This window comes from Aspergillus flavus, chromosome 3 (genome assembly GCF_009017415.1).
Source record: "Aspergillus flavus chromosome 3, complete sequence".
In the NCBI taxonomy this organism is placed as follows: domain Eukaryota; kingdom Fungi; phylum Ascomycota; class Eurotiomycetes; order Eurotiales; family Aspergillaceae; genus Aspergillus; species Aspergillus flavus.
The window spans coordinates 3,759,074-3,785,838 of record NC_092407.1 but is presented as its reverse complement, the minus strand read 5'-3'; the positions used below and the strand labels follow the sequence as shown (position 1 = coordinate 3,785,838).

The 26,765-nt window shown below is 48.3% G+C and overlaps 8 protein-coding genes and 1 non-coding gene across 9 annotated transcripts; 3 read left to right on the top strand and 6 right to left on the bottom strand.

Annotated features, from left to right (window-relative positions):
* Window positions 1-266: 266 nt before the first annotated feature.
* On the bottom strand, window positions 267-2,975 carry F9C07_7331 (Rad4 family protein; the record flags this gene model as incomplete). The annotated part of the gene is made up of 1 exon (XM_041285480.1): window positions 267-2,975. One exon carries the CDS (start codon window positions 2,973-2,975, stop codon window positions 267-269), a length of 2,709 nt encoding a protein of 902 aa, XP_041145054.1.
* Window positions 2,976-3,178: 203 nt separating this feature from the next.
* On the top strand, window positions 3,179-4,220 carry F9C07_2282413 (CoA binding domain-containing protein). Its single transcript, XM_041285479.2, has 2 exons — window positions 3,179-3,375; window positions 3,441-4,220. Exons 1-2 carry the CDS (start codon window positions 3,291-3,293, stop codon window positions 3,818-3,820), a joined length of 465 nt encoding a protein of 154 aa, XP_041145053.2. The 5' UTR covers window positions 3,179-3,290; the 3' UTR covers window positions 3,821-4,220.
* F9C07_2282412 (uncharacterized protein) lies at window positions 4,221-5,694 on the top strand. The gene has a single exon (XM_071510556.1). The coding sequence runs from the start codon at window positions 4,413-4,415 to the stop codon at window positions 5,487-5,489; it is 1,077 nt and encodes a 358-aa protein (XP_071365194.1). The 5' UTR covers window positions 4,221-4,412; the 3' UTR covers window positions 5,490-5,694.
* Window positions 5,695-5,793: 99 nt separating this feature from the next.
* F9C07_2231338 (uncharacterized protein) lies at window positions 5,794-6,113 on the bottom strand (the record flags this gene model as incomplete). Its single annotated transcript, XM_041285475.1, has 2 exons — window positions 5,794-5,943; window positions 6,051-6,113. The coding sequence occupies 2 exons, from the start codon at window positions 6,111-6,113 to the stop codon at window positions 5,794-5,796; spliced, it is 213 nt and encodes a 70-aa protein (XP_041145052.1).
* A 737-nt stretch (window positions 6,114-6,850) lies between these two features.
* F9C07_t103 lies at window positions 6,851-6,922 on the bottom strand. Its single transcript has one exon. It is a non-coding gene; the product is annotated as a tRNA-Arg (tRNA).
* Window positions 6,923-11,104: 4,182 nt separating this feature from the next.
* F9C07_7328 (uncharacterized protein) lies at window positions 11,105-13,833 on the top strand (the record flags this gene model as incomplete). Its single annotated transcript, XM_071511605.1, has 4 exons — window positions 11,105-11,790; window positions 11,850-12,348; window positions 12,646-13,004; window positions 13,053-13,833. The coding sequence occupies 4 exons, from the start codon at window positions 11,105-11,107 to the stop codon at window positions 13,831-13,833; spliced, it is 2,325 nt and encodes a 774-aa protein (XP_071365193.1).
* Window positions 13,834-16,361: 2,528 nt separating this feature from the next.
* On the bottom strand, window positions 16,362-18,079 carry F9C07_7327 (synaptic vesicle transporter; the record flags this gene model as incomplete). Its single annotated transcript, XM_041291230.1, has 4 exons — window positions 16,362-17,189; window positions 17,241-17,324; window positions 17,384-17,756; window positions 17,814-18,079. 4 exons carry the CDS (start codon window positions 18,077-18,079, stop codon window positions 16,362-16,364), a joined length of 1,551 nt encoding a protein of 516 aa, XP_041145050.1.
* A 2,641-nt stretch (window positions 18,080-20,720) lies between these two features.
* On the bottom strand, window positions 20,721-21,802 carry F9C07_2211854 (oxidoreductase; the record flags this gene model as incomplete). Its single annotated transcript, XM_041291229.2, has 2 exons — window positions 21,691-21,802; window positions 20,721-21,602 (listed from the first exon to the last, which is right to left on the bottom strand). The coding sequence occupies exons 1-2, from the start codon at window positions 21,736-21,738 to the stop codon at window positions 20,721-20,723; spliced, it is 930 nt and encodes a 309-aa protein (XP_041145049.1). The 5' UTR covers window positions 21,739-21,802.
* An 808-nt stretch (window positions 21,803-22,610) lies between these two features.
* F9C07_2064431 (synaptic vesicle transporter) lies at window positions 22,611-26,439 on the bottom strand (the record flags this gene model as incomplete). The annotated part of the gene is made up of 2 exons (XM_041285474.2): window positions 22,611-22,811; window positions 24,652-26,439. The coding sequence occupies 2 exons, from the start codon at window positions 26,437-26,439 to the stop codon at window positions 22,611-22,613; spliced, it is 1,989 nt and encodes a 662-aa protein (XP_041145047.2).
* Window positions 26,440-26,765: the final 326 nt, after the last annotated feature.

Here is a 26,765-nt window from a genome sequence, read left to right as displayed (position 1 = left end):
ATACAGCATAGCCATATAGACAGTATACCCCTATAGTCTATCTGATTTAGTCAATAAATTCAATGATACATATACACGGATATAACCAAGACAGTATGCCAGTAAATTGTCGTTAATTCCAACATCGCATACTTTTTTTAACTCCTACTCCGAATCCGTGTCCGTTACTGACGATACCCTAACTCCGTCATTACATAGCTACAATCATTCCCAAAAATAAAAATACTAAACACGTGGTGTAAAGAAAACAGGGGTATAGGAGGGCATTAACCCTTCCGCGTGGCATTCCGAGTACGTCTCCGCGTAGCGGGAGGTACATACTCAGGCTCCGAATCAGGAAGTTCATCTTCAGAATCTGCTATCTCCGGTGAAGAAGAGAGTTCCTGGACGGAACTAGTATCCGAGATTTCCATATCCATAACTGCTGCATCATCCGATTCAGCAGCAGCAGCAACCTCATTTTCACGTTCAGGTTGCGAAGGCTGGTGTCTCTCGACGATGAGATCTCCATCATCGCCGTCATCTTCACCAGGAAGAAGGAACCCTCCGCCGTAATCAACTGGATCTCCCTCCTCTGATGGTTCGCGGACGTGAGGTTCCGGTGCAGGGGCCTGTTGACCTGACTTACGGCTTGTGAATGGGTTATATGCGTCTCTTTCGTGGTCGCGGGAGGATTCACCGTACTCTTCGCGGACACGCTCGGCGATACGCAGACCGAAGAGAAATTTCCGCCAAGTTTGAAGGATGCGCGCTTCGGCTTTGCGGCGCACCTTCTCGCGCTTTTCTGCGGCGTCAGCGCGCCAGGCGTCCTTGACTAGGTCTTCGTTTTCTGATGCTATGACGACGCCTTCGATGACGGGGACGGCCATCTTGGAACCGAATTCGAAGCCTGTAACGGCTTCGGCGTAGTCGATACCGAGTTTCTTGCAGATGCGCACGGTACCGGGCCAGGGGATGTGTGTGGCACCGCGTGGCACCATGCTGGGGACGAAGCAGTCGATATTACCGTAGTCGTTTTTGGGGATGACGCCGTTGCGGATGGGTGGCGGGATGATGTATTCTGTTTGGTATTTGGCGTAGAGGCCTTGCTTTGGCTTTTCGCCGGTTTCGCGCTCGAGTTCGTCGACTTCGCGTTTGCGGAGGAGCGTTACGGCGCGGATGGGTACTCGCTTTAATGGCGCTTCGCCCTTCTTGATTTGTCGGCCTTCTTTGTGCCAGCTCTCGGCGGAGAGGCATTTTAGGACATCTGCTCGTCGGTAGATCTTCTCTTCCTTGGCTTTGATGCCTTTTCCGCTCACGAAAGTGCGGACGTGCTGGGATCCTGGTTTTAGGGCTTCTTCGCGGCGGAGAAAGCGTTCTAGGACGAACTCGGTTGAGGCCTTGAGGCTTTGAAGTGTGTCGCCTTCCTTAGCTGACTTTTTCTCGGGTTGATTCGGTACCAGGTCGTTCGCATCCTCAAGGTCGTCAACCGCTGTCCGGCTTTTTGTTGAACGCTCGTAGATCCGCAGGATAACACGGAACCAGTTGTACTCGTGAAACTTTCCTCTCCGACCAGGCACGGGGATCTTTTCTACTGGCATTCGATAGCCCTTCGTCTTGCCAGGCCATGTGCGCCGTCGGAGATACCGCGTGGTGACATCCTTTGCGGTCTTGTCGGATGAGTATGCTATCACATAACAAATCACTTGCTTGGCTTTTTCAGCTTTAGCCCCTCGAGGTTCGAATGCGGCCTGGAGCTCTGGCGTTGTCGCTACAGCATTCGGTAGCACCAGCGGGTCGACGGGAATGATCTGGTGGGTAACCGGAGACGCAACTTCTGTCCAGTAGATTGGAACTGGAAGATCCTTATCATACCCCTTGGGATTGGTTCTACTGCCCACGGGTTTCTGGACTACATCGCTGTCATCGGAATCGGCATCCTCGGTATCCCCAATCTCAGTTTGGGCTTCTGCCTCAACCTTGACTTTCGGCGTGTATGTCTCCGCCTTGGTCCAACCGAACCCTAAAGGCTGAAGACTGGCGACGAGTCGAGCTTCAATCGAAAGCGCGCGAAGTAGTGCAGTAAACAGCTGAGCACCCAGGTCACGAGACCCTTCCATACGCTCTGCAGCCTGTCGAAACTCCTCGATGCCGCAGACCTTCTCTCCAAATCTCTCAGGGTCGTGTTCTTCCTTGTTAAATGCGGATATATCAGCCTCAAGGTGGGACATAGGCCGATAGCCACGCTTTCGTAGCCCTGGGGCGGTGATCTTGAATTGTTTCTTCCAATAGGCGGCCAAGACCTTGAGTAGCGTGATAATAGGATCTCCACGGCTCATATCCGGCTGACCAGGCTCCATCCGCGATGAGCCCTCGCCCCAGTCTCTCTCCGATTTGCGACGCTGCTTCCATTTCTTCTTCTTGGTAGTTTCTTCCGGGGGCTTTTCAGGGAGCTCCAGACCAGAAGACACTTTCCACTTTTTAACCTCTTTATAAAGGGCTTCAGGTAGCTTGCGACGTAGAATATCGTGGACTTGGGAATCGTTCGCCCAGGCATTTCGGATAGCGTTGTGGTGGAGCAAGAACTGAACATGCAGACAGTGGGTAAGAACCCGGATTTGGCGTTCGATTTTGGATGGAGCTTTCTTCCCATCGATTATATCGGACAGATGCACCTCGTTTTTGTCGAGAGTCAGCTCCAGATCCTGGACGTGGGCGGGTGTCATCGAAGGAGTGGTCGCTGTGGCGGTGGTAGCCTTCGAGTCCATTGCATCTTCCCAATCCACTTCGTCATCGTCCGATTCTGATTCGTCACTGGCCTCATCTTCGAGATCCTGGTCCTGAAGAGCAGCTTCACTGGGAACGTCGCTTAATGGGGAGTCTGATTCGTCATCGAGGGCGGCGATGTCGACACTGGGAGCAGCTGTCGCATTGTGGCGTTTGGCACTGGGCGGATCCGCGGAGGAGAGTCGCTTGCGGGGGACGAAGGGGGGCATACGAAGAATTGAAAGAGTGATATTTAGTGAAAAGAGTAAAAGACGAAGGCAAAACGAGCGAGTTGGGCGAATCGGACGAAATAAGGAAGATGAAAGATTGGATGTAGTTTCACAAGACTTGCGGAGTTGTCAGTGATAACGATAAGTCGGACAGCCGAGGATTAACGATAAAATGAATCTAGATTCCCCGGAACAATTTCCCCACCTTTTACTCTCGTCTTCACTCTTCTCTCCTTTATACTCATCTGTGGTTTCTTTTCTAGGTCTATTCAGTTATTGTCTTACCATTCCCATCGCTTTTCTACAGTCACAGCCATGGAGGCCGTAAAGCGTTTCTTCTCTTCCCCGCGCTTTGCCGTCGCGGGCGCAAGCACCGACAGTAACAAGTTTGGTTACAAGAGTAGGAATATGAACCCCCAAGCTTTAAATAATCGGTCGCTAAGTAACGATATACCGATGGACTAGTCCTCGCATGGTATCATCAGCATTCCCTACCTGTCACTCCTCTCAATCCTCGCGCACCGCAGATCGAACTGCCCTCTCGTGCCTACGATACGGTCGCATCGCCCAGCGCCTTGCCTACGCCTTCGCAGACATCCTTGTCGGTTGTGACCCCGCCAAAGGTCACTCTGAAATTGCTCCAGGAGGCTCATTCGGTGGGAATTCCGGCCGTGTGGTTGCAGCCCGGAACATTTGATGACGCGGTCCTGGACTTCGCTCACAATCACTTCTCGGCCGTGATTGCAGGTGATGGGGGAGCGGGAAGTGAAGGTTGGTGCGTCTTGGTGGACGGCGAAGAAGGCTTGGAGGCTGCAGGAGTGCAGTGGACGAGCCAAAAGCTGTAAGGCCGTTAAAGAGTATCTATCCGGAGGGAGCGCGGTGTGCTGTATCCGACAGAGTACTGGCCTCTAGATACCCTTGATATAGTATAGGTCTTTGTCAGCTCTACTACCACTGAGATCTAATCAGCCACCAGTGAATAACATCGTCTCTCAACATGAAACTAAGATGGACTCGTAGTTCTAGAGGCCTTCTTAGAAGTAGCGGTGGACCAATAAGGCCTGGGTCACTGCAAGAGCTCACATGTCCTGCTGAATGGATAGAAATCATTGGCCATGGTGCATGAACCAAGCCATGTTCGACTAGTTGAATTGAAAAGGCTTGAAAAAGGAAGGTAATTAGTGAATTTAGTAGTGAGTGGTTGTTGCTGCGGTGAGACAAGTTAATGGATGGGGAAATCGAACTAATTAATCCCGCCCCCCGTATTTTCATCATTTATTCATGGACTAAATTCTTTGCTCTTTTTTTCACTCAACCTACGCTTACCTTGCTTTCTCTTGTATACTCTCTTCAACCACTCTATTTCTACATTCAAACCTCAACTGAAAATAACAAAAAGAAAAAAAAGTACAATACGTTTATCATAAGGGGAAAGAGATGCCCACCAGTTCCTTCGTTCTCGACTCGCCCATCCCTCCCCAACTTGATCTTGCTGGTGCTCCCTCGCAGCTCTTCCTGCCGCCGAATCCCTCCGCCTCATCGGCCCTTTTTCGCTCCATCTCCATCCCCAGCCGCAAGAGAGCGCGGGGAGTGGAGTCCGGGCATCGTTCATGGCTTGATTCTCCGTCCAGTCCCACCTCCTTCGCTGTCCCCGATGATCGTCTCGCTGGCGTAGACGACGTCTCCGCCGAGCATGACTACCGACCCAGTCGCTATCGAGACCCACCGCTGAGGCTCCCCCTGGATTCCAGCGTTGAGTCACTCAGCGATGCGTCGGGGGCTCGTCGCAAACGCAGCCGTCGAGATCCGTCATCGGTGGTAGCACCATCCCCGTCAGGACCGGAGGACGAGAAAATCACTCAGAACAACAGCTGCGATCCGCAAACTGCCCCCGTGCGCTGGAGCCGCGCGGTTTTGGACGTGGTAGGCAAGGTCTGGGACTTTTGCTGGTCGGGAGCCTTCCGCGGATTCTATGCCGGTGGTGGTCGCGGGTATGCGATGACGGCTGCTGATCCGTCGGTATCGCTAGGCCCTGACGATCACTCATGGCAGCCGACGACAGAAAAACACGATCTGTCCTCCGCTTCTGCCGGTGCTCATGGTTGGAGTGAGTCGACTCCCCTTTCGGGCGATCACCATGATGACGACCTGCATCACAACTGGGTTGTAGTGGGTCGCGATGAGTTTGGCTATGAGGCGAGTCCATCGGCCCGAAGACGAGTTCATCGTCGGACGCCCTCGTATGGCCATTTGCGTCGACGACAGCCGGTCAAGCGGACCTTTGTGTCGCAACCAGCGTCGATAACGACCAAGGCGCACTTCTCCGCGCCGGCCAAGCCGCGTGAGACCCCCGTCTCGGTGGAGACGCAACGTTACATGGCCCAGAAGCGTCGCATGGAGCGCGAGGAAGATGCGAGCCTGGCCCGTTTAAACCGACAGCTGCAGGCTATGATTAAAGAAGGGCAGCAGGCATTGGGAACCAGAGTGGAGGTGGACGACTTCATGGAGGATTAGGATCGGTGTTGCTACTTTAATTTTCTCACCCAGGGATACCCCACACAATCGTTTAATGTTTGATTTCCAGAGGACCAAATCACGGCCTTTCTCGTTACTGATGGCATGTTGTTATGGAACTTTATTCGACGAAGACTCGACCTGTTACGATACGATGCAATGTTTTTATTATAGTGATATTAGCCATAACCATGAATTACGAAGCATGAAGAATGACAGTCTTTGACTACCTGTGAAGAGTAGTATACATTTTGCACCCGTGTACAAAAGAACGAGATTTAATTAAATATGAGAACCCATCTTCTTATTTACCCGCCGTCGTGGGACCTTCCGGCGTGGCCGGCTTGTTATCAGCAAAATGGACACTGTTCTTCAGTGTCTTCATCAAGCCCGCCGGGTTAGCCAATAAACCAAGAGCATTGTCAGCCTGGACGTTTTGGCGGATCTGGTTCGACTGCGTTTATATTCCGTCAGCACCTCAACATTCAACCACACCCCCAAGTCTGAGACCCAAGCTCCAACCAGACAACTCAAAGGGAGAAGGGAAAAAAAACCACATACAGGAGCCGGCATAGCCATCGAAGCAGCGAGGAAGAGAGAAAGGACCGCAACAGAGAGCTTCATCTTGAACGAGTCTGCTTAAAGAACATAACACACTTATTAGTAACTTCTTCGACAGACGGCGAATATTAGGGGAATGACACACGTTTTGGTATTCAGATATTGCAGTCGAGATGGGAAACAAGAGTTTCAGGACTGGAGAGACCGGGTTCTGGGGGTTTTGGTGTGGTCTCGTTCATTTAATTACCTGGGCGAGGGTTGTCTCATCCCTTCATTCCTTGTTTATGTCTCACGTCGGTTGTTGATCTTCATTTTGGTATGCGGGATTCCCCGGGTTATTTTGCGGTGACGTGTTGACGTGTTTTGGGGTTTTGTTTCTTGCCTCGGGGTTGTGTTTATTGGGGTGTTTTATTATTTGGGGGGTTTGGCATTGTTTTGCGAGGTGAGTTGAGGGTTGTATATATACTGATCACTTGAGGCCGATATGTAGATACGCAACGGTAAGTTGTAGTGAGCTACAGAAGATAGATATGGACCCGCATACTAGAGCAGATACCCTCTATACCCCGTCTCGTGTCTCATGGAAATACCTCGTGATACTCCTACGTACGTAGTAAGTATTGAAGGTGGTAGACATATTTGACTATCATTGGCCAATCATAGGGCCGTCCGGAAACGTCGGCAAAAAGCTTGGCCTGGAGATCCACAGCGCTAGTGTCGAGTTTTCACTGTGGATGACCAACCCAAGGCGTTAGAGAACAAAAAGATATGGATCTCTGATGGAGAGAACCAAAAAATTCTGACCGACGCAGGGGTCGAACCTGCAATCTCTTGATTCGTAGTCAAGCGCCTTGCCATTGGGCCAGCCGGCCAATTCATGAGATATGCTTCATCTTAAGAGCTATAGAAGGCAAAATGAAATCCAGTGTTTAGGGTTGTCACCAGTGTAGTCTATAAGCGAAGGTATCCTTGTCGGTGATAGAAGATAGTTGCTTAGAGGCTTTTACCTGGCTCGAGTATATATTATAAAGGAAGTGGCTCTGCTATGTTGGTTATGAGGACAGACAGATAAAGTTGAATCCAGACAACATTGGCGGTAACTATAAATTTCCTCAAATCGAGAGGTAGGGGTTGTGTTAATGGACACAATAGATGCGGTTGCAGAGGTCATTATTAGTAGCCATCAAATTGACGAAGAAGAACTCTAGCTTTTAGATGGTAAAATTGTGGTATGGCCAACCTGAAGTGCGAGACTCCGTATCTTGGCTATAGATGGCCTAAAATACCCGACACGGACATTTTATTGACCGAGCAATGGATAGTTGAGAAGATCTTCGGATACAGCAGGCATCGTGAACCGAGCCTTCTTTGTCATCGTCCTCGCGGATAGCCCGAGTGACGGGTCGTCGGGGATATTGGCATTAACACCTTAGATCCAGGCTCTTCGTTGGAGAACCTTTTTGTGGCGTGTTCCAGGGCAAATGAGGGAGCTTCCATAGCCAGTCAATCAGGCGGTTGGTGTCTATACATGGAACTATATACTCTCTCGCTTTGGTCAGGGCGTCACAAAGACAAAGGCCAAATAACTTTCCCTAATTTAAAGACCTTCTTTATCTCAATTGCCCCAAACCCTATTATGATGGAATGTCATTGCTTCCAAATTGGTAACATCGCGCCCTGACTTAGTCGATCACTCCTAAGACTTGGCTTGAGAGAAAAGTAGTTATAACATAAGTATCTAATCCATGGACCATGGATAACTGAGAGAAAGAAAAAAAAAAAGTCATAACCGGACAATCTGTTACAAAATTCTTTTCCATACATTCCTGGCGCACTATCTACCTTTGATAACGATGTACAGAGCTCTGATTATTATCCTTTCCCTATATCTATCCATCGTGGCAGGTGGAGGGGTCTTGTCCACACCAGTTACAAATGCAAATACAAATGCCAACGCCAACACCAACACCAATGCCAACACAAACGCAAATATGGAATGCAAACTACAAGGATGCAGGCACGCAGAACGGTTCCAATTAGAATATCAACACAAACGCCAAGGCAAATACAAAGTCCAATAATTATAAGAATGCGGAGACGCAACTCGAATGGGGTGAGAATATCCCGTCTTACCGTGGAGTCATACAATTCTGCGGCAGCCAAGGGCCCAAGTACGAGTATATCGGTAAGGAACCATGGCAACTGAGGATTACTGCTTTGTGCAAAGACCAAAACGGAAAACAGCAAAGGTCGGAGCTGTATCCGAGCACTTGCTTAGAATGGAATCGGGAGAGTAAGACATTAGAAGGTTCTGATGTTGACTGGGGCCACGGGCTCATCGATGGCGGTTGCACCGACTGTAAGTTCCAAGGCTGGACCTTAACCTGCTATTGCGATGGCAAAAACGCTCCTCCGAAGTTACTCAAAGATCGTAATAAAGTAACAATCAATATAGGTGAGCATATCTCATATCAGCAGTACTGAATGGTTAGCTAACTAGAGGACTACAGCGACCAGGCTGAGAGTGAGTAGAAAAGGCGAATTAGGGTGCCTGAGCTAGTATTACCTTGATTGATGCTTTTGACTATATCTTTGGCTTTTCTACACTTTGTCTAGCTTTGCGATCTTCTGAGACTGTGGAATTTGTTTATCATATCATCCTCATTATTTCCGCTTCTATGCTATTTGATCGTTTTGGTCCTCGGGTATTGTATAGTTCTAGCTGTCTACTGCATGTTAGAAACAGATATAATGTTAACTAGATCTATGTTCGCTAGTTCAAAGTCAGTTTAAAGTTCATACTTGCTACATCGTTCTTGCATTTACCAACACTGATAAACCCTATGTTAACTGAAAGGTGAAAGAATTGCCAAGAATAGATAAAATCTCTAACCATTGCCCCCAACCTTCTAGTGGGCAGTCAGAAAGGGAACGAACAAAAACGAAGAATGCTATGAACAGTGCTAGTTTACATGGAATATAGTGCGGAGTAGCAGGCACTCGACGTTAGATCAAACAACCATGCTTAATGAGCGGTTCAAGAGATAGTCAACTAACGAGTTAACTAACTTATAGATTATTTATTAGACTCCAGCCTAGCATCAATGCTCATGACATCATTGTCTTTTGTATATCAGGCACATTGTTGGTATGCTCGCCATTCATGACCCTTTCGATTGAGACCTGGCCCGCGCTCTGGCTCTAAATGTCAAACCTATTAAGGACCAAAATAAAAATCCTGTCATTCGGTGTCACTTCTTCCTAATATCAAGGAAATCCCACGAACGCCCATCAGTTATTTATCAGTCCAAGGCTTCACCCTGATAGGCGCCGACGCAAAGACCTGCCGAACAATGGGCTAGGACGTTACGAGCGAGTTGGCGCTAGGGAAGCAAGGCTCCTTCTGCTGACGAGCTTACATGATACACAGCTTTGACTCATTCCAGCTAAACAGAAACGTTACCTCGTAGAGAGGACAGAGACCGCCGAAGATATACACCATGATATATACAAGAAAAGAAAGAAAAGAAAGAAGAAACGCTCTACAGTCAACTTATTACGTTAATAAAAATTGTGAATAGCACAACGGCACAGACCTTTGTTTAAGGTTCAAGAATAGGGAGCAGCTAGGCGGTCTAAATCTGAAATGAAAGCGACACCAATCAGGTAGTGATTTGCGCCGCTTCACTTTTATTTATATTTTTCTTTTCTTGGACATCTGTAGCTCACTCCTTAGTTATTAAAGTGTGTACGACTACATTGTTTTCCCGTATCTGATTCTCTTGATAACTGCAGGTGGAAATATAGTATAGGATTAATAAATCTAGCCAGGTTGTGGATTTGAGTTTCGTATATAAACTCAAAATCTACCAAGCAAAATTACAACTAATACTTAAAAATCCCAGGCATTCACACGTATTCCGTAAACTATTTGCTTCCAGATCATTGCGGGGTTCTAGATACCCAGAAAGCATTCTGGCAAGATCATTGGCTCAGCGAAATACCCGGCTCACCTGTCGGACAATAAACCCTATTTTTAGCCCCACCAGATAAATATACGTCCTAATGCTGGGAAGTAACAAGAGACATCCTTAGCTAGAAGTAGTGAGGCTATATTAGGCCAACCACGAGGCTCAAGTCAAGGCCCAATTCATATACGCTAAAAGACTGGGGCATACTAAACGCATAGAGAATAGCAGTAGATAAAAGTCAATTATTTCTATAACACTCTCAAGATCTTATAGAAATCAAATACTTCGACTTGACCTATAAGCTGCCTTGGCTCCATCATATTCAACATGCACGATAAAGATTATATAGAGTAGTAGTTTTTGCTTACTGTTGATATAATAGGTATGCTATTATTGTCTCGAGTATAAAAAACAGAGGAGCAACAGCTATTCGAGCGCGAGGCTAAAGTATAAACCATGATTGGAGGGATAAAAGTCCATTGATGCCATCTATATCACATCATACCGTGGGACAGAGGATTTGGAAACGATTGTCCAGGTAGCGACTCTGGTTCGTCCGATGAGGGAAAAGGTAGCTTTGTCGCCACAGTCTGCCTTGCGGGACCGGGCGACTGTGTAGGGATGATTGAACCAACGATACCAGCCTCTATGTGCTAATCCTCTACGCTATGACCTAGTACCGCGAACTCAACTCTCCAGCAGGCCTTTTATCACTCGGCTTTTCCTGCTGTACAAACCGGGTTCGTGTCGCCAGAAATTCTGTAAATGGGTTGATTATATCAACTTACAATCCCTATTTTCATAGTAAGTTTATCATCGTCACATCTATATTGTAAGATTCCGTGGAATTTGGCGTTTCATTAACAACGTGTACCAGGCGGTGGCAGTGCTTTTAAACGTAATGAACCGTCGGCTATTTCCGACCCATGGGGGCGTGTCTATCAGCATACCTGATAGGAGACTCGCAAGGCTGAGAGCCATCAAGACGTATTTAGACGCCCTTAGCCTTCACAAGGCCTCCTTTAGTTCTGGGAAGCATGCTTGCTGTACTTCACATTTCCTCCTCACAGCCCCTTAATAGAAATGTCTGCAACGTCTAGTTGCGACCGCGATATATCCTCTTTCTATTACTCGGAGTCCGATGATGATGCCTCCTCAACTGCAACAATAGGCCATGAAGAGTACCCGAAGGAGTCTTCATTGGAAGGGGCGTCTTTCTTTCCAAACCTTTTCCAGAGATTCGATCGCGCCCGTCTTCAGGGTTACTTCTGGAAAGCAAAGTATCTATTCCGAAGGATTCAGGCGAGTTCGAATTTCGAAAATATCCCACTGCCACTTCTTAAACGAGAAATCGAGCCGGGGCAGGAATGGTTAAGAGGGGCCATGCTCTGTGCCTGGGGCACTGCGTCAATTTTGGCTCTGAATGTGATCATCACAATCATCGCGGTAGGTGTGGGCTATTCAGGGCAATCGGAAGACAAATATTTCACGTACGCAGAACTCTATCAAGGTGACTGCTCAGTGACGGGCAACTGGACTACCGGTATGCATGTCGTTATCAACATACTCAGCAGTGCCTTGCTTGCTGCCAGCAACTATGTGATGCAATGTTTAAGTGCACCGTCCCGAGCTGATGTTGATGAAGCTCATTCAAGACGCCAGTGGTTGGACATCGGCATAATAAGTACCAGAAACCTTGCGGTCATGGATAACAAAAGAAAGGCCCTCTGGGGTCTACTTTTGATTAGTTCACTGCCCATTCACATGTTGTTCGTCAGGCCATTGCTCGCGTCCACATACAGAGCAGGAAGTACTGATCAAAGACCAGGTATAACGCGGCTATATTTTCGTCTATCAGTAATATCCAGTACGCAACTGTCGTGATACCACAAGACCTCGAAGAGAACGAATCTCTCGTCAGGGATGAATATGAAGCCCGTTCATTTTACGATTATGTCGGTTCCAGTGCCAACGATATACGAGCTGAAATATTCAACGGCACTTTCATGAAGAAAGACTTGCTAGGATGCTCCAAACAATACGATGTGGAGTTTAATACCAAGTCATCTACGCTCCTTCTGATGGCAGGGAGAGATAGTCTGCGCGGTTTTTCTAGTCTTCTTCCTCTGACTTGGGTCTTCGGTGATTATAACCATATGGTGGAGGGGCCCTCTACATATCCCCCCCGATTCAGTCCAACGCTAGACATGACCTATATTCATGCAGGGAACTGGAATTACCCAAAGTGGTCTTTCAAATACAAGGGGTCGAACACCTGGAGCGACATAGACAGATTTACTAATTCCTACTTTTGGCCCGACTCTGTGGTCCGAAATGACACTCTGTACAGCAATATTTCGAGCGATATGGACACCCTGGTGGCTTTTATTTTCAACCAAAACCCGGATGAAAGCCACTTGGGTGATTTCCTTATGACACCGTCCAACTGGCGGAATGACTCATGGGCTGCCCGGATCGAATTTCGCATCGATGCCCACTCAGTATCATACTGGGATCGATCCGGGTCGTTTAATAACAGTGTCTATCACGCCGTTGTATCTAAGCAACGAGATGGGCTAGCGGAAGTTGCCGTATCTGGCTGCATGACGAAAGACGCAAACCAGCATTGCCAGATCTACTTCAGCCCAGCGATATGCGTAGCAGTTATCGCATGCAACATCGTCAAAGTATATTGCATGTATATGACGGCGAGAACAGATCATAAAGAGATCTTTTTGACTGTTGGTGACGCACTCTCATCATTTCTAGACCGACCGGACCCGACCACAAAAGGTCACTGCCTTCTGTCCAGAGAGGACATTATATACGGATTTCGGTTCTGTAATAGTCGCACCTTGGCCCTGGACACCATCAATCCGTCCCATGACACTGGTTTTCACACGTCGCTGCCTCAACTGCTTCCTGAACGGAAGAGGTGGTTCAGAGCTGCTAGCTGGCGACGTTGGGTTTTTACTTACATCGTGTATTATCCCTTACCCTGACAAGTTAAATATCCTCTGATCTCTTCCAGATTTTCTGCATGCGTGGCTGTGGCCATAGCACTATACAGTCGAGCATTATCTAGCGGATCAGCGGATGTGACAGGTATAGGGTCAAACCTGGGAATGGGAAAGCCAAACAGCTCTACCATCCTCTTTGACGGCGCAAACTTCATTGCATTAGCGCTCTTGGCCAGCACACCGCAACTCGTATTTTCGGCATTATATCTTCTTTGTAACGGCCTATTTACGTGCATGCTTGCTGTGGCCGAATACAATGACTTTGCGACTCAGCGAAAGCCACTTCGAGTTACTTGGCCAAAAGGGGAGCAGCGATCGACGTATTATCTCAGTCTCCCGTATCGATACAGTATTCCCCTAATTACAGTGTCGGTTGTTATACATTGGCTGCTCTCGCAATGCATTTTTTTGGTCAAGATCAACACCTTTGACGTTCATGGTAAGAGGTCGTACTACGCTGGAAGACAGGTTACAGCATGCGGATGGTCACCTCTTCCTATGTTTATAACCATTATCGTCGGAGGAACAGCTATGATGGTGCTCGCGGGTTTTAGCCTCAGACGTCTCCGGTCATATATGCCTCTGGCTTCGTCCTGTAGCGCTGCACTCAGTGCAGCATGCCATCCACCACCGGGAGATGAGAACGCGTCCTTGAAGGCAGTGATGTGGGGAGAAGTGGGAGGTGTTTCATTCGACAGGATGGATACTACCGATCATATGAGCCGATATGCGCACTGTGCATTTACGTCGAAGGAAGTCACTACACTTAATATGGCTCGGCTCTATTGTTGAAATTTGTGTACATCTCGGAGAGGCTGAAATTGTTGAACATTGGATCAAGGAGGACATATAGCACACGGGCAGATCGTATTTAAAGGCTCACCTAGAAAAAGGGGAGTAAGCAATATCTCTAGTCCTATTGAATAACATTTACATCAAGCGAAAGATGCTTTTTTCCAACGGAGGTACGGTATCCAGAAGTTACTAAAACTAGACATTATGTATCAGAGCCTCCACATTCCACGCCGCATAGTCACACAGCAGCTTCTGGATACCCTTCATTTGTTCGCTTTCCACAAAGACAAACCTCAACAGACTCACAATATCTCCAGTGCGGTCCTCAGAAATGGTGAAATTCGTCAACAACTAAGTGAGCCGGTATAGGGACAGATCACGTAATAAGGTCCAGTCCGTCCGGTGGGCGACTCGATGCATCCTATCATGAGCCAAAAAGACCTCCGTGTGATCTTCAGTAGGGTCACTTATCTCATCATCTTGGTTACTGTACCGAGTCGTCCAGCCAAGTTGCTTAACCAAGTGAGCTTTGTAACCATCAATTGACGTAGCCTTGGGGCGGATACTTATAAAGAGGAATTTGAATATGCCACATACGGTGCCATGTAGCCTTAGTAGCTATTATTTGCAGCGTTGATTTCACAGGCCCTCATATTCTAGTTGTAACTGTTAATCTTATACTACTATAGAATAGTATATTCTAAGGCCCAGGTCCCTACTACTGTAGTATAGAGGTTGATAGGAATTGAAGACTAAAAGTCGACCCAAAGAATGCACTACCATCTTTTTCAGCTCTGTGCCCGTGTTGGTCTCGCTCGCCTGTTCACCGAAGTAACGGGCCCCCGGTGTTCTGAGTAAAACCGAACATAAGCTTGACATCCTTCAATTCCGGCATTCCGGCATTCCATCGGACACTTCCACCTTTCCCTATCCGGGATCGATCACTGAGCACTGCACTGCAAAAAGCGGTCCTGAGCTAGTCGTAAAGCGGAAATTGACAATAGGACCTCCGAGCTGAGGGAATTCTCAGAAACCAGATCCTTTTGCGCAGCCCTGTATAATCTTTGAATTGGATGGGCTATCCGGGCAGCTCAGCGGCCGGAAGAAGCTACAACTTTTGGGCCACCAGACGGAATTCCCTACCCACATTATTGCGCAGCGGGGCGCAAGTGAAGCAAGCATTCTAGGGGCCTGCGTGAAAGTGCCTGGGTTCTGATAGGTTGAGAATTAACCATTTACCCCCATTCCCTACATCCACCTATATAATCTATTTAAGCTATTTGAGTAATCTAGGTAGTGCAATCGACTTAGGCAATCTTGGTACTAATACAGAGGAAAGAGCCCAAGAATCGGCCCGTAATTGCACAGCGGAGTGAAGCCTAGCAAGCATTATAAACTGTACCAAATACCAGTATCAACAACGACAGCCAATAGCCTCAGTCTTTACCCACAGGGCTTCCAATAAGAGATGATTTTAGCCGCAGGACAGAAACCGGGAGGGCCTCCGAGAAATCTACTGTGTTCTGACCCATGAAAATGACGCGGACTGCATAAATTGTGCAAGACATGCACTATATGCGAAAATATACGGCGGTAGTAATCAAGTAGCAGGGCACTGTTTATCAAGTGTACAAAGTACGTACATATGTACGTGTCCCGCGGAATGCATAAAAGACAGGCATACCAACAGGGAAGGGGATAAGGACACCAACTAGTAGGGGCGCATGCAGCCGGACCCTGTTTGAAAAGTCCAGTATGATATGATACTCATTAAGTCTGCACGTTGCTCCACAGTAAACTCATACATCCCTTCGATAGGGACCTGGTGGCTCACCCCTATCCAGCCACGGCCGAGTATAGAACCCAGCCACGCACGTCATGATTTACATTTACCATTTTGTACATATTACATGTCATAGTTGGGTTCGCCAAGCATGTCATCAGAGCTTAACTTATCGGGAAGTATAAGCTTACTTTGTACCGTGGAAGCATCGATGATCAGGGGATTGCATTGGCGAGTTAGTGGTAGATGTTCTATATTTTATGTGGATGGCTTAACACGTAGGTCTGTGGTGGTCGGATTGGGAATTTGCCCACATTCCAGAGACGCTTGTGAAACTATTGGGATCTGCATTTTTATTGGACCCACCAAGCATACAAGAGTATCCATTGTCTATGGATAAGGTAATATTGTTTTATGCAGTTTTGTTACAGACTCGCCATGTAATCATACTAAGCACCGGAGATAGTATGTACTGTAGATGATTCTTGGGAGAAAGCTAGAAAGTAGAATTTTAACTTGCTTCAGTCGCTCTATGTTGTATCGTGTATGTAGATCAACTCATAACAAATAGCAGATAACAATAAACAGAAGCATCAAGCACATCGCTAAACATAATTCAGTCTAATCCCGAATCCAAATGCTCTATGTCATATCACATCAAGATGAACGCTAATTATATGCAAGAAATGTCCATAGTAACAACCAAAAAGGCCAGAAGCCACATGTGGCAGAGAGAAAGGAATTATGTCATCTTTGGCATGAATTTGGGGTTGGTCCGAATGCTTTCCCCATATTTAAGTAAGAAGAACGATGTCGGTGCAAAGGCAAGCGCAATAAAACCAAGGAGGGTGTTTCCCCAGCCTAGACCGAGTGTATCGTACAAGGGCGTTCCGGCTAATGGGATAGTGGCTCCAAAAACGCACCGCAAGGCTAGCTCAGCGGAGACAGCACTGGCAGCGTAGAGGGTATATGAATCAACAAGATATACCTGAGTAACGAGGTGGACATAGAAGATCCCCGCACCAATGAAGAAGGTCCCAATAATGGGGACAATCCAATGAAGTCTATACTGCGCGGACCAGCCGTACCAGAATAGGCCAATCGGTACCAGAAAACATCCAAGAACAAGAGGTGGAAGGCGGTGCTCTGGCTTCATCTTGCCGTGGATCTTTTCCTGCTTTTTGACATGCCGATCGGAGTAGTAGCCAACTGTGATCTGTCCGACGCAGAAACCCATGCCGAGGCCCAGGTATCCAAGGCCGGCCTGACCCGGGCTGAAACCATAGACATTCTCGAAGACGTCAGTGAAGGTAGTGAAAAGAATGTACATATAGCTGTAGGTGACGGAGCTGTAGAGGGATACTATCAGAACAATAGGCGACAGAAAGAGGAATTTGATTGGTCGCGTCAACGATGTCAAGAGCATCTGGCCAGCTGCGCGTTCAGAGTCAAACTTGGTGCGATAGTGCTGCCCAGTAGCCTTTTGGAGCTTCATTGCTTCGCGTCGTAGTATCGTTGGCGCATACGTCTCCCGAAGGAATATCAGTGATGCAATCACAATAAATCCTCCCTATCATAGTGTCAGTTTTGTTTGAGCACGAGCCTAGGGACGATAGCTTACCTGAATTGCCTCAAGCCACACAGTCCATCGCCATCCCACATTCTCTACCATGTAGCCTCCGAAAATAGGACCAATCACAAACCCCTACAAATAGAGTCAGCAATCTCGGACAGAGGTCAGAGCAGGTGATTAGATATACGTACAAGCAATGGTCCCACGGTCCATATTGTCATTGCAGTTCCCCGTCTTTCCATGGGCATCATATCAGCGACGAACCCTCCTCCAACTGTTACCGGCACTGAGCTGGCAATTCCCATGATTAGACGAGAAACAATGAGCATGGAGATATTGATGCTGGATGCGCAGACTATGGCTGCGATCATGAAGAGGATATTCGCTCCGTGGGTCACTGGCAACCTTCCACTCATTTCCGTAATTGGTGTAAGTACAAGAGGCCCCACTGCGGATCCCATCACGTAGATAGAGACCATGAGAGATGCAAGTGAAGAGTTGTCAGTATGGAAATCCTTCAGAACTTCCGGGACGCCGGGAGCAAAAATGGTGGAGACCAGAGATCTAATAGCTGTTAGCGTACTTTCCATAGGTGTTTAAAAATGAAGGAGGCACACATACGTATTGAAACTGCTCAATGATATCAGGCCAATAATGAGCCACTTCCGGGCATCGGACCAGTTCATGGGGTTCCGAGGGTCGTCGGGGCCATCCCAGTGGACAAGGTTGTCAAGCTCATCTTGGGATTGTTCACCGGCCTCAATGTCGCGGCTCTCGACCTTCACACGAGCGTTTTCCTTTTCGACAAAGGACCCCAGACACTCCAGGCTAGATTCAGGGCTGGGTTCGACAGAGCTGTCAGGACTACCAGAGGGCTGCGTCGCCATGACGATCACGAAGAGAATAGGAATAGTAAGACCCTTGAGGATGGAATGAATAGAATCGACAATTACGAGCGGGCCATCATCGTCTTCTAAATAGCCAAAGTGGATACAAGCAAATACAATATTGGAGTCACTACATCAGAGATGACCACCATGATGTTACCCTGATTTTGGAGCGAACGCGCGTCCGTACAGTCGGACAATTCTTGGTATGCTGGGCCCTTGCTGTCTAGCCCACCGGGACTCCGATACTCTGTACAGCTTGAAACGCCTGGACCATGATACATGGTGGGTACGTACAATTAAAAATATCAGGCGCACAGCACGGGTAGGGAACAAGCAAAAAGGGTGGCGTTTCCACAGGAATCCCTTGCATGGATCGGCTCTATTCCAGCTCTGCCTCAGACAGTGCCAATTAGCTGGACTGATCAACACATGATCTGCATAGGTTATCCTTTGGACACATAATGATCCCCACATGATGTATTGCGGTGTCTGGGTACTCAGGTATCCCTTTCGAGATATCCCACAGTTCCTTCGCTGCCAGGCATGTGGCTCTATAGTGTCACCCACTTGGGGGTTGCTCACAATGAATGTTGACGTGTCTTAAGTGGAGGATGAAGGATTGAAGCCAGCCATGGAGGAGCTTGGTGTAGCTAGAATATCATAATGGCAGGGAAGATGAGCCCTGTTTGGAATTGGAATCCGTACCCGGGGAACCTACCCGATGGATCAGTCTGTAGATCAGAATTTTTTCCGGGATCCCTTGAGGTGTTCATGGTAGGAGTCACCGCCATAGAGTTGGGGGTGACCCATCATGTGGAGATAGGAGACGGGGCTAGAAGGGTCTGTCTGCTATGTATTGTCTGTAAGAACCGATTCAAAATTGATTCTATATTAGAATCGGAGAATTCATAGAAAGTTTCCATGTCAAGGACGTATGGTGTGATGGGACATGTATTGGGGAAATCATGGTTGCTATGATGTGATATTGAGACGAAGATAACATGAAGTATGCAGATCCGTGTTCCAAGAAATGCCTGACGACCTCGACTAAAGCGGCAATGATCCGCCGGTACCTTACCTTCCTGCGGGAGATCCTCAGGCTCCCCTCTGTCAATGCCCTACCCGTTGCTAATCCCGGTCGCACCGTTTTGTTCTTTCTTTCTTCCTTTCCTCTTCGTCCTTTCATTGATGGAATCGCCGGCTTTTGTCCGACTAGCATCGCACCATCGAATCATACTACATATCAAATTGCCTATCCTAGATTCTAGATTTGACACATGAAGAGGATCTTCAGAACTATTACTAACAGTTAAGCCAATAAATGAGTTGGATCTGCAGGAGAAGCTACCTCAAAATCAAGGCCACCCGAGAAGCTTAGCCAACCGTTAAGCTTTGGTGGATAACCGAATCTTCGAGCCCGCTTGGCCGTTCCTTGGGAGTCCTTGTGAGCTCTTAAAAGTTGCCCTTTGAAGTCTGGTTCTCAGATATGTACCCACTTACAATGGAAATCCGCCACGGCCGATCTATCGGGCCTAGGGAGCTTGCTCCCCCGGGCCACAATTAGAAACAAACCTCCAGTCCTCCACATGTTGCAACTGACCGCTGAGTACGGCCAACGCGCGTTCGGCATTGCGCACATGTTGCGAATTTTCGGCTAACTAGATGGATGTCCGAACAATCTCGACAGCTCATCGGGAATTTTTTACCCAGAATAGAAAACGGCCCATAATATACACCAGTGTGTTCTACCCATTTTCTTTTGTTGATTCATCTTAGCACTCCACTTACCTAGCCGCCTGAATCCTAACCTAGGTGTGAGGGAACCCATCTTCACAATCTCCAAGGCCTCATTCCCGATGTCGGCGTAGAAATCTCCTCCACATGTGCTGGCGCGCATAGGAGCAGCCACAGCTGGGGAACGCGAACGCGCCTCAAATAACTCTAAGAGCAGCAGATATACACAGCTCACGTGAACTAGACAGACCCTACCAAACTTCTATTGCCTTTAACACAGGATTTTGACTTTCAGGAGATTACAGTCCAGATCTCCATCTTTGAGTACTTCTCTATTATAGGCATCTGGGTCCTAGCCCTTGGGGTCAAACTTCAAACCGGTAGTTGAGAACACCGAGCCACAAAGCGCGCAGTAGACGTTGTCCATTTTGGGCATTGGGCGTTTGATTCGAGGGAGAGACAAAACATGTCCCAGATTTCTGGGGACTCGTAAAGATATTGGGAACGCTTTTGGCGCTTTTCTTTATTCACTGGATCTAGTGGGTGGGGCTGCTTGTTTACTTGTGTAATAATGAGCAGGGGTACGGATAGTCTTGGTCTTTACTAAATGGAGAGTATAAAGTAATGATCTGGGTCTATGTCTGTTGTTGGGCTTGTGGGTTTGCTGGGCTACTTGTAGTCCATAGGTATGGCTTATGTATGCATGTATGTATATATACTCTTACAGCTGATTGGGGAATTGAGTTATTGTAGCTTTTCTGTGAGAGCAATAAATCCGTATTTTGTCCATGTTTACAGCAACTCTTTCCTAAAGTAGTATATGCATGGCGTGATACTCCAGATCCTGAACCTGATTTTCTATCAGAATATCATAAATCAATTATTTCTATAAACATGCAATCCACTAATTATCGTACTCCAACCCAGACTCCTTCCGGATCGCCCCATATACACCGGCAACATCCCCCTTCACGCCCTTCTCCTTCTTCACCTCCTGCAAATACGCATCAGTAACCTCCACACTCCTCAATCTCATCCCCGCATCCTGCGCAATGCTAGTCGCATGCCCCAGATCCTTCCTCGCCAGGTCAACCGCAAACAGCGGCTCCTCGCGCTTATGATAATCACCCTCGACCATCCGATCCGCATACTTCGCAAACGGGCCACCCAGCCACGTATGGATCCATTTCTGATACATATCGGCCCCGAGACCAGATTTCTCCGCCAGCACAAGACCCTCTGCAACCGTCTCAACGGTGTTAAGAATGAAAGTGTTACCCAGGATCTTAAGCTGGGAGGCACGGCCGACGTCATCGCCAGGCAAAGGGAGGGTGGCCTTTGCCGTGACGCCCTCGAAGAAAGGCTGGAGTCTGTCAATCGCCTCTTGCTTTCCGGCGGGGACGACGATCATCTGGCCTGCATCGGCCATGTTGGGGGCGCCGAAGACGGGGCAGGCGATGAAGGTTGCGCCGCGCTCTGTGAGGGTGGCGTGGATTCGGCGGGAGGTGTTGGGGTGGACGGTGGAGCAGTCGACGATGAGTTTGGAGGTGAGGTCTAGGGAGGAGTCGGAGATGATGGTGGTGATGATTTGGTCAAGGGCATGGTCATCGCCGACGCAGATGAAGGTGATTGTAGCCTGTGCCACGGCTTCGGGGATGGTGGTTGCGACGGTGGCTTTGTTGGAGCCGATTGAGTCGGCGAAGGCGGTGGCTCGGGATGTTGTGCGGTTGTAGAGGACTATGGGTGTTGTTTGGGGGCCTTTTAGGGCGATGTTGCGGCTCATACCCTGGTGGGGATGTTAGTGTTTCTGTGATATTGATATTGATTGATCGACATGTGTAGATATAGGTGGGGAGGTGTTTATGTGTACTTACCCGGCCGATGTTGCCCAGGCCGAGCCATGCTACTCTTTCTGAAGCCATTGTGTCGAACTGTGTTTGCGTGATCAATTCGAAGGGAAGGGGTGTAGAGCATCAATGGAAGGGCTGTGGGCAGTAATTTATAGATTGCGGGGATCATCGAGGAGACTGCGTCATGCGGGGCATTTCGGGGGTTCGGCGTCGCGTTTCCTTCCTAAAAGCTTAGCCGGCGTGGGGACGCGGAGCTAAATTTACATCTCTGAGTCTGGAACATTTGATGTCTTTCCTGTTACAACGGACTTAATTGGATACAGAAGTGCGATATGTCCGTTCTCGAGGGCGCAGTGGAAGTATATGAACAGATTACCAATCCCCAAGCCCCAACCAACGGGCCGATTCCGCTGTCTAATTGAGTCGGTCCGAGTCACTCGGAGCAACTTAATAAATAGATCTCCACCCATAGAGCTAACAACAAAAATGAGTCAATTGTCACGCATTCAATATACGCTTGCGCCTGTTTTCTTCACCGGCGCATTTTCGTGTTACACGGCTCCGTCAGCAAGGAAATGATCTTCTCACACGCGATGACTCGTCCATCTTTTGGCCCCAGTTTAGTTGCAATACCTTTCGCCCGATGTCGCATCGACTCGCTCTGGGCGCTTGCTAGCACTCGAATAAGTGCCTGTCCTAATTCCGGTGCATTGACGCCTGGCGCAGTCTTGCGACTTGCCCAAATCCCAATGCCTAACCATTCTGCGCGCAAGGCGAAATCGTAGGTGTCGAACCAGACGGGAAGGATGACTTGTGGCACGCCAGCCCTAAAGCAAACAAGCTGTCAGAGATTGGGAGCACCCGCATTCATGAGTTTACAGCCGTATATACTGACCGTATCGCTTCGTGATAAGAATTGGACCCTCCATGGTGAACCATGCATTTTACATGGCCACTCGTGAGAATGCAAATAGGCTCCACTGCCAGCCACGACTCAACACGGACTTGTCCCTCTGCGACGGCAGTACGAAGATTGTCGGGTAAAGGTGTATCCTCGAAAGTTGTACCGGAACTTGGCTTGATTTTCCATAGGATTTGGATATCTGGCCTTTTATCCAGAAGCATACGGAACCCCTCCATGAGCTCTTGCAAAACATCAGTCGTATAAGTCACATGTGATCCCAGGTTTACCAAGACTGTTGGCCGTCGTTCGAGCCAAGAAGCCAGTTCTAGATCCTCTTCAGCAATCGGGACACAAGGGCGCAGTATGGGACCACACAGTATAAAGTTGTCGGGAAAGTAGCATGGAATTTCGGTCTCCTGTCTGGCCGGGAGAAGAACTACAGTCTTGTCCTTGTTGAGCTGTTGGGAGACCTGTGCAGAAGTTACATTCGGCAGCCCTTGAGCAATACGATATGCCGTCAGCTCTCGAGCTCTTGGGTTGCTCATTAGAATCAATAGCATCCGAAGAACAAGATAAACATTCGGAAGAATCAGGTACCATGGTAAAGGATAAGGGTAACCGGAACCCACGCTGACTGATTAGTCAAGATACACAGAGCAAGAGGGGAAGTACAGATAGACTAGGTCTCTCACATTGGATATTTCCACAAGCTCGCCAACCTCGGCTGTATCGTCAGTTCCTTGAATGTGTTAGGAGACAGGGCCACATAACGCTGTTCTAGCATGCGACACGCATCAACTGCCTGTAAGAACATTGGATCAAGTACGACAATCGCTGGTTGGAGCGTGCGGATGAGGGTAGAGCAGTCTTCATATATTGCCATATATTGAGGGCCATCCCAAGGAGTTGCCACTACAGGTAGGATGTGCTTCTGTGTGTTCAGCGCTGCTCGAAAGCCGACGTTATGGACGTGAAATGAATTGGTACATATATTGAACCAAGGATTGGCCTCTATCATAGGAGGGCCAGTTAGTGGATGGAAGGTCGCACGATTTGTCACTGATGACAGGGATGCGGCACGGCCATTGAGCTTGGAGACAGCGGGCTCTAAAGGAGCAAACGAGCCAATATGGACATCGTAAGAGCGAATGAGAAATTCATGGGCCACGGCTAAACTGACAGTTGCCTGGCCCAGCTCACTGAGGGTCAGAAAGAGAATGGTTGATGGTGCCATTACGCTAGCATGGATATGATGGAGTCAAGAAGATCAGTAATGAAGGACTGACCAAAAGACGAAGAGAAGTGAAGCGCTCAAGGTCGGTACGGGGCTAGCAGTGAAGGAACAATACGGGAAAGAAGCCTATCCGTTGGACATGGTTTCCTTCTACGAATGCCATGTTGGAACTTCTTCTAAAACAGATAATTGGGAGTATAAAAACCGACTTCATCTGCAGAATATGTATGAATAGTCAGCTGACATTCTTCCGTATAATCCACTTCGATTGTCATGCAATCAGCCATGGATGAGCGGGTGTCTTTCCGAATCGGATGAATTTATTAATATTATAGGTCTTTCTAATAGGTTTATAAACATTGATGTGTGGTACTAGTGGAGAATCAGACCAATGTATGTGCATCCATGCTCCTGTCCGCTGTCCTCCGTTTAATTTATATACATCGATAGTATGGCTCTGGATACGAAGGGACTGCCCCCTCCTCTTCACCGCTCGTCATCTGCAACTGTGTATGCGTTCCACAAGGACGACGTATCACTTCATGCATGAATAACTTGACCCACGAACGAAAGCGGCACTGTTTTTCAGTGTTGAGTAACCGAGCGCTTATCTCGAGTTTATATTACTCGCCCTTTCATGACACTCCGGCTTATCAACCAATATCTCCCAGGGATTACCCAAGGAAGCAGCTCGTAAGCAATTGCTGGTATGGTGCCTGTTGTAATCAAGCGATCGACCAAGCCGATTGCGGGGCATCAGAAGCCTCCGAGAAAAGACTAATGCATGCAGCTATTCCATTTAGTCCTTTCGTCCGCGACCACTAATGGCGGAGTTGCGGGTATTGACCCGGTCAATGTCGTAGGGATTTTCCTCATACTGTGTCGCTGTGCGACCTAAAGAATGTCCAGACTTCCTAGAGGCCCGAGAACCTCGTCGGTCAAGTGCAACCTGGGATGGAATGGTGGAAAGGCTATCGGAGTCATCACTGTCACTGCTCATATAGACAGACTCGGCTTTCTCAGCCACAGTCGTCTTCTCTTGAGCTGGCTCTTGCTCTTGACGCGGGGGTGGATTCTGTTTGGCTGCGAGACGCTGCATGAATGCCTCGGCCTCAGCAGCGTAAACACAACGCTTACGAATCTGAGCCCCGTAAAGATAGAAGAGAATAGGGAATGGCACACACGCAACGGCCAAGAAAGCTGGAATGGAAGAGGCCCAGTGAATGCCTAGGTTGCGATACATGTAGGTGGTGAATAGAGGAAAGGCGAAGCCGAATAAAGACCGGAGAGCTGAGTTAGCTGCAAGGACCGATGCTGAATAGATCGTGTAGGCATCGATCAGATAGTTGAAGACACTGAGGAAGACCAAGACTAATCCAAACCCAAATGGTACGCCTGCAGCAACCGGCGCCATCCAGTGGATGGTTGGGGAGTTCGTCCATGCGAACCAGAAAAGGCCGATAGGCAGAGCGATTCCTCCAACAATACTGGGCGGAAGACGGACCTCGGGTGCAAGACGACCCGTACTTTGCCCACACAGCTTAGCATAACGGAAATTGTCCGGAAAGGTGCAAGCCACTGCGATGATCATTCCTACTAGAATTCCCATGAAAGCCAAGCCCCCAATACCTTCACTCCAGCCACGGACTTCCTGGAAGACGATCGGATAGGCTGCAAACAACATGTACAATGTCCCATATATGATAGCCATATATATACAGAACAGAAGCACAATTGGCTCTTTAAAGAGCAGAAGCCAAGGGCGGGAGAGAGCCGTAGTCAGTGTCTTTGTCAACGTCGCTCTACCTCGTTCGATATCCAGTTTGCTACGGTAGACTTGACCATTCAGCTCAGAAAGCTTTTCAGCTCGACGACGCAGGAGGACTGGAGCGTATGTCTCTGGTAGTAATATGCCCATAGCCAGCCACACCACGCCTGCTAACGCCGCTAGAAAGCCTTCCACCCAACGCCAGCCCGCGGCAGAGCCGAGGAAGCCCCCAATCACCGGCCCAAACGTCGGACCACAGAGCGGTGCTGCAGCGAAGAGACTGATTGCAATACCACGCTTTGCAGCCGGAAACATATCTGCAATCGTACCTCCTGCATTTCCGAAAGGGGATGACCCGAAAAATCCTGCGAGGAACCGTAGAATAATAAGGGTTTGAATATTCTGAGCTCCCGCAGCTCCCGCATTGAAAGCAGTGAGGAGGAAGAATGTGCTAGTGAAGATATGTCGACGACCGAAGGTCTCACTCATTGGTGCCCAGATCAATGGCCCAAAGGCAAATCCCAGGACAAAGAGGGAAATTCCGAGGATAGCGACTTCCTGTTCACAGTCGAAATCCTTGACAATCTGACCCATGCCGCCTGAGTATGCAGAGGAAACCAATGCAACGGTGAGGGTGACAAAAGAGACTAGAACAGTATAGGACCATTTTTGGATCTCACTGAACTCCATTGGGTTGCGCGGGTCATTAGGGATCCAACTGACAACGTAAGGGTCATCTTCGGTTCCTGATCCAGCATAAGGATAATTAACCACTTCGGGTGTAACAACCTTTTGGTCGAGGACTAAACGCCAGTAGGGTATCTTGGAGGATAGAGGCACCTCGCCGGCCCCGGCTAAACCGGTCATACCCGTTGCGGTGCTAGATATCCTTGTCAGTTATTGGTACTTATTCCCCATTCCAACCACAGTTTGTTCTTTTAAAGACATGCATATGCCATGGGATCGACATGTTAGTGACGGACCCACCTAGTGTTTATATTATAGAAGAACGTTTGCGATACAGTACCGCGCTATCAGCTGTGTTATGCTTCGTGTGTTCCTCCAAACTGAATTGAGAAGTGTAGATCATAAAAACCCAATGTCATGGGGCACTCATATAGTTAAAAACAAGACTAAGATTAATGCAATATGGCTAATACGAGAATAAACAGGCACAATATGGAGACCAAAGA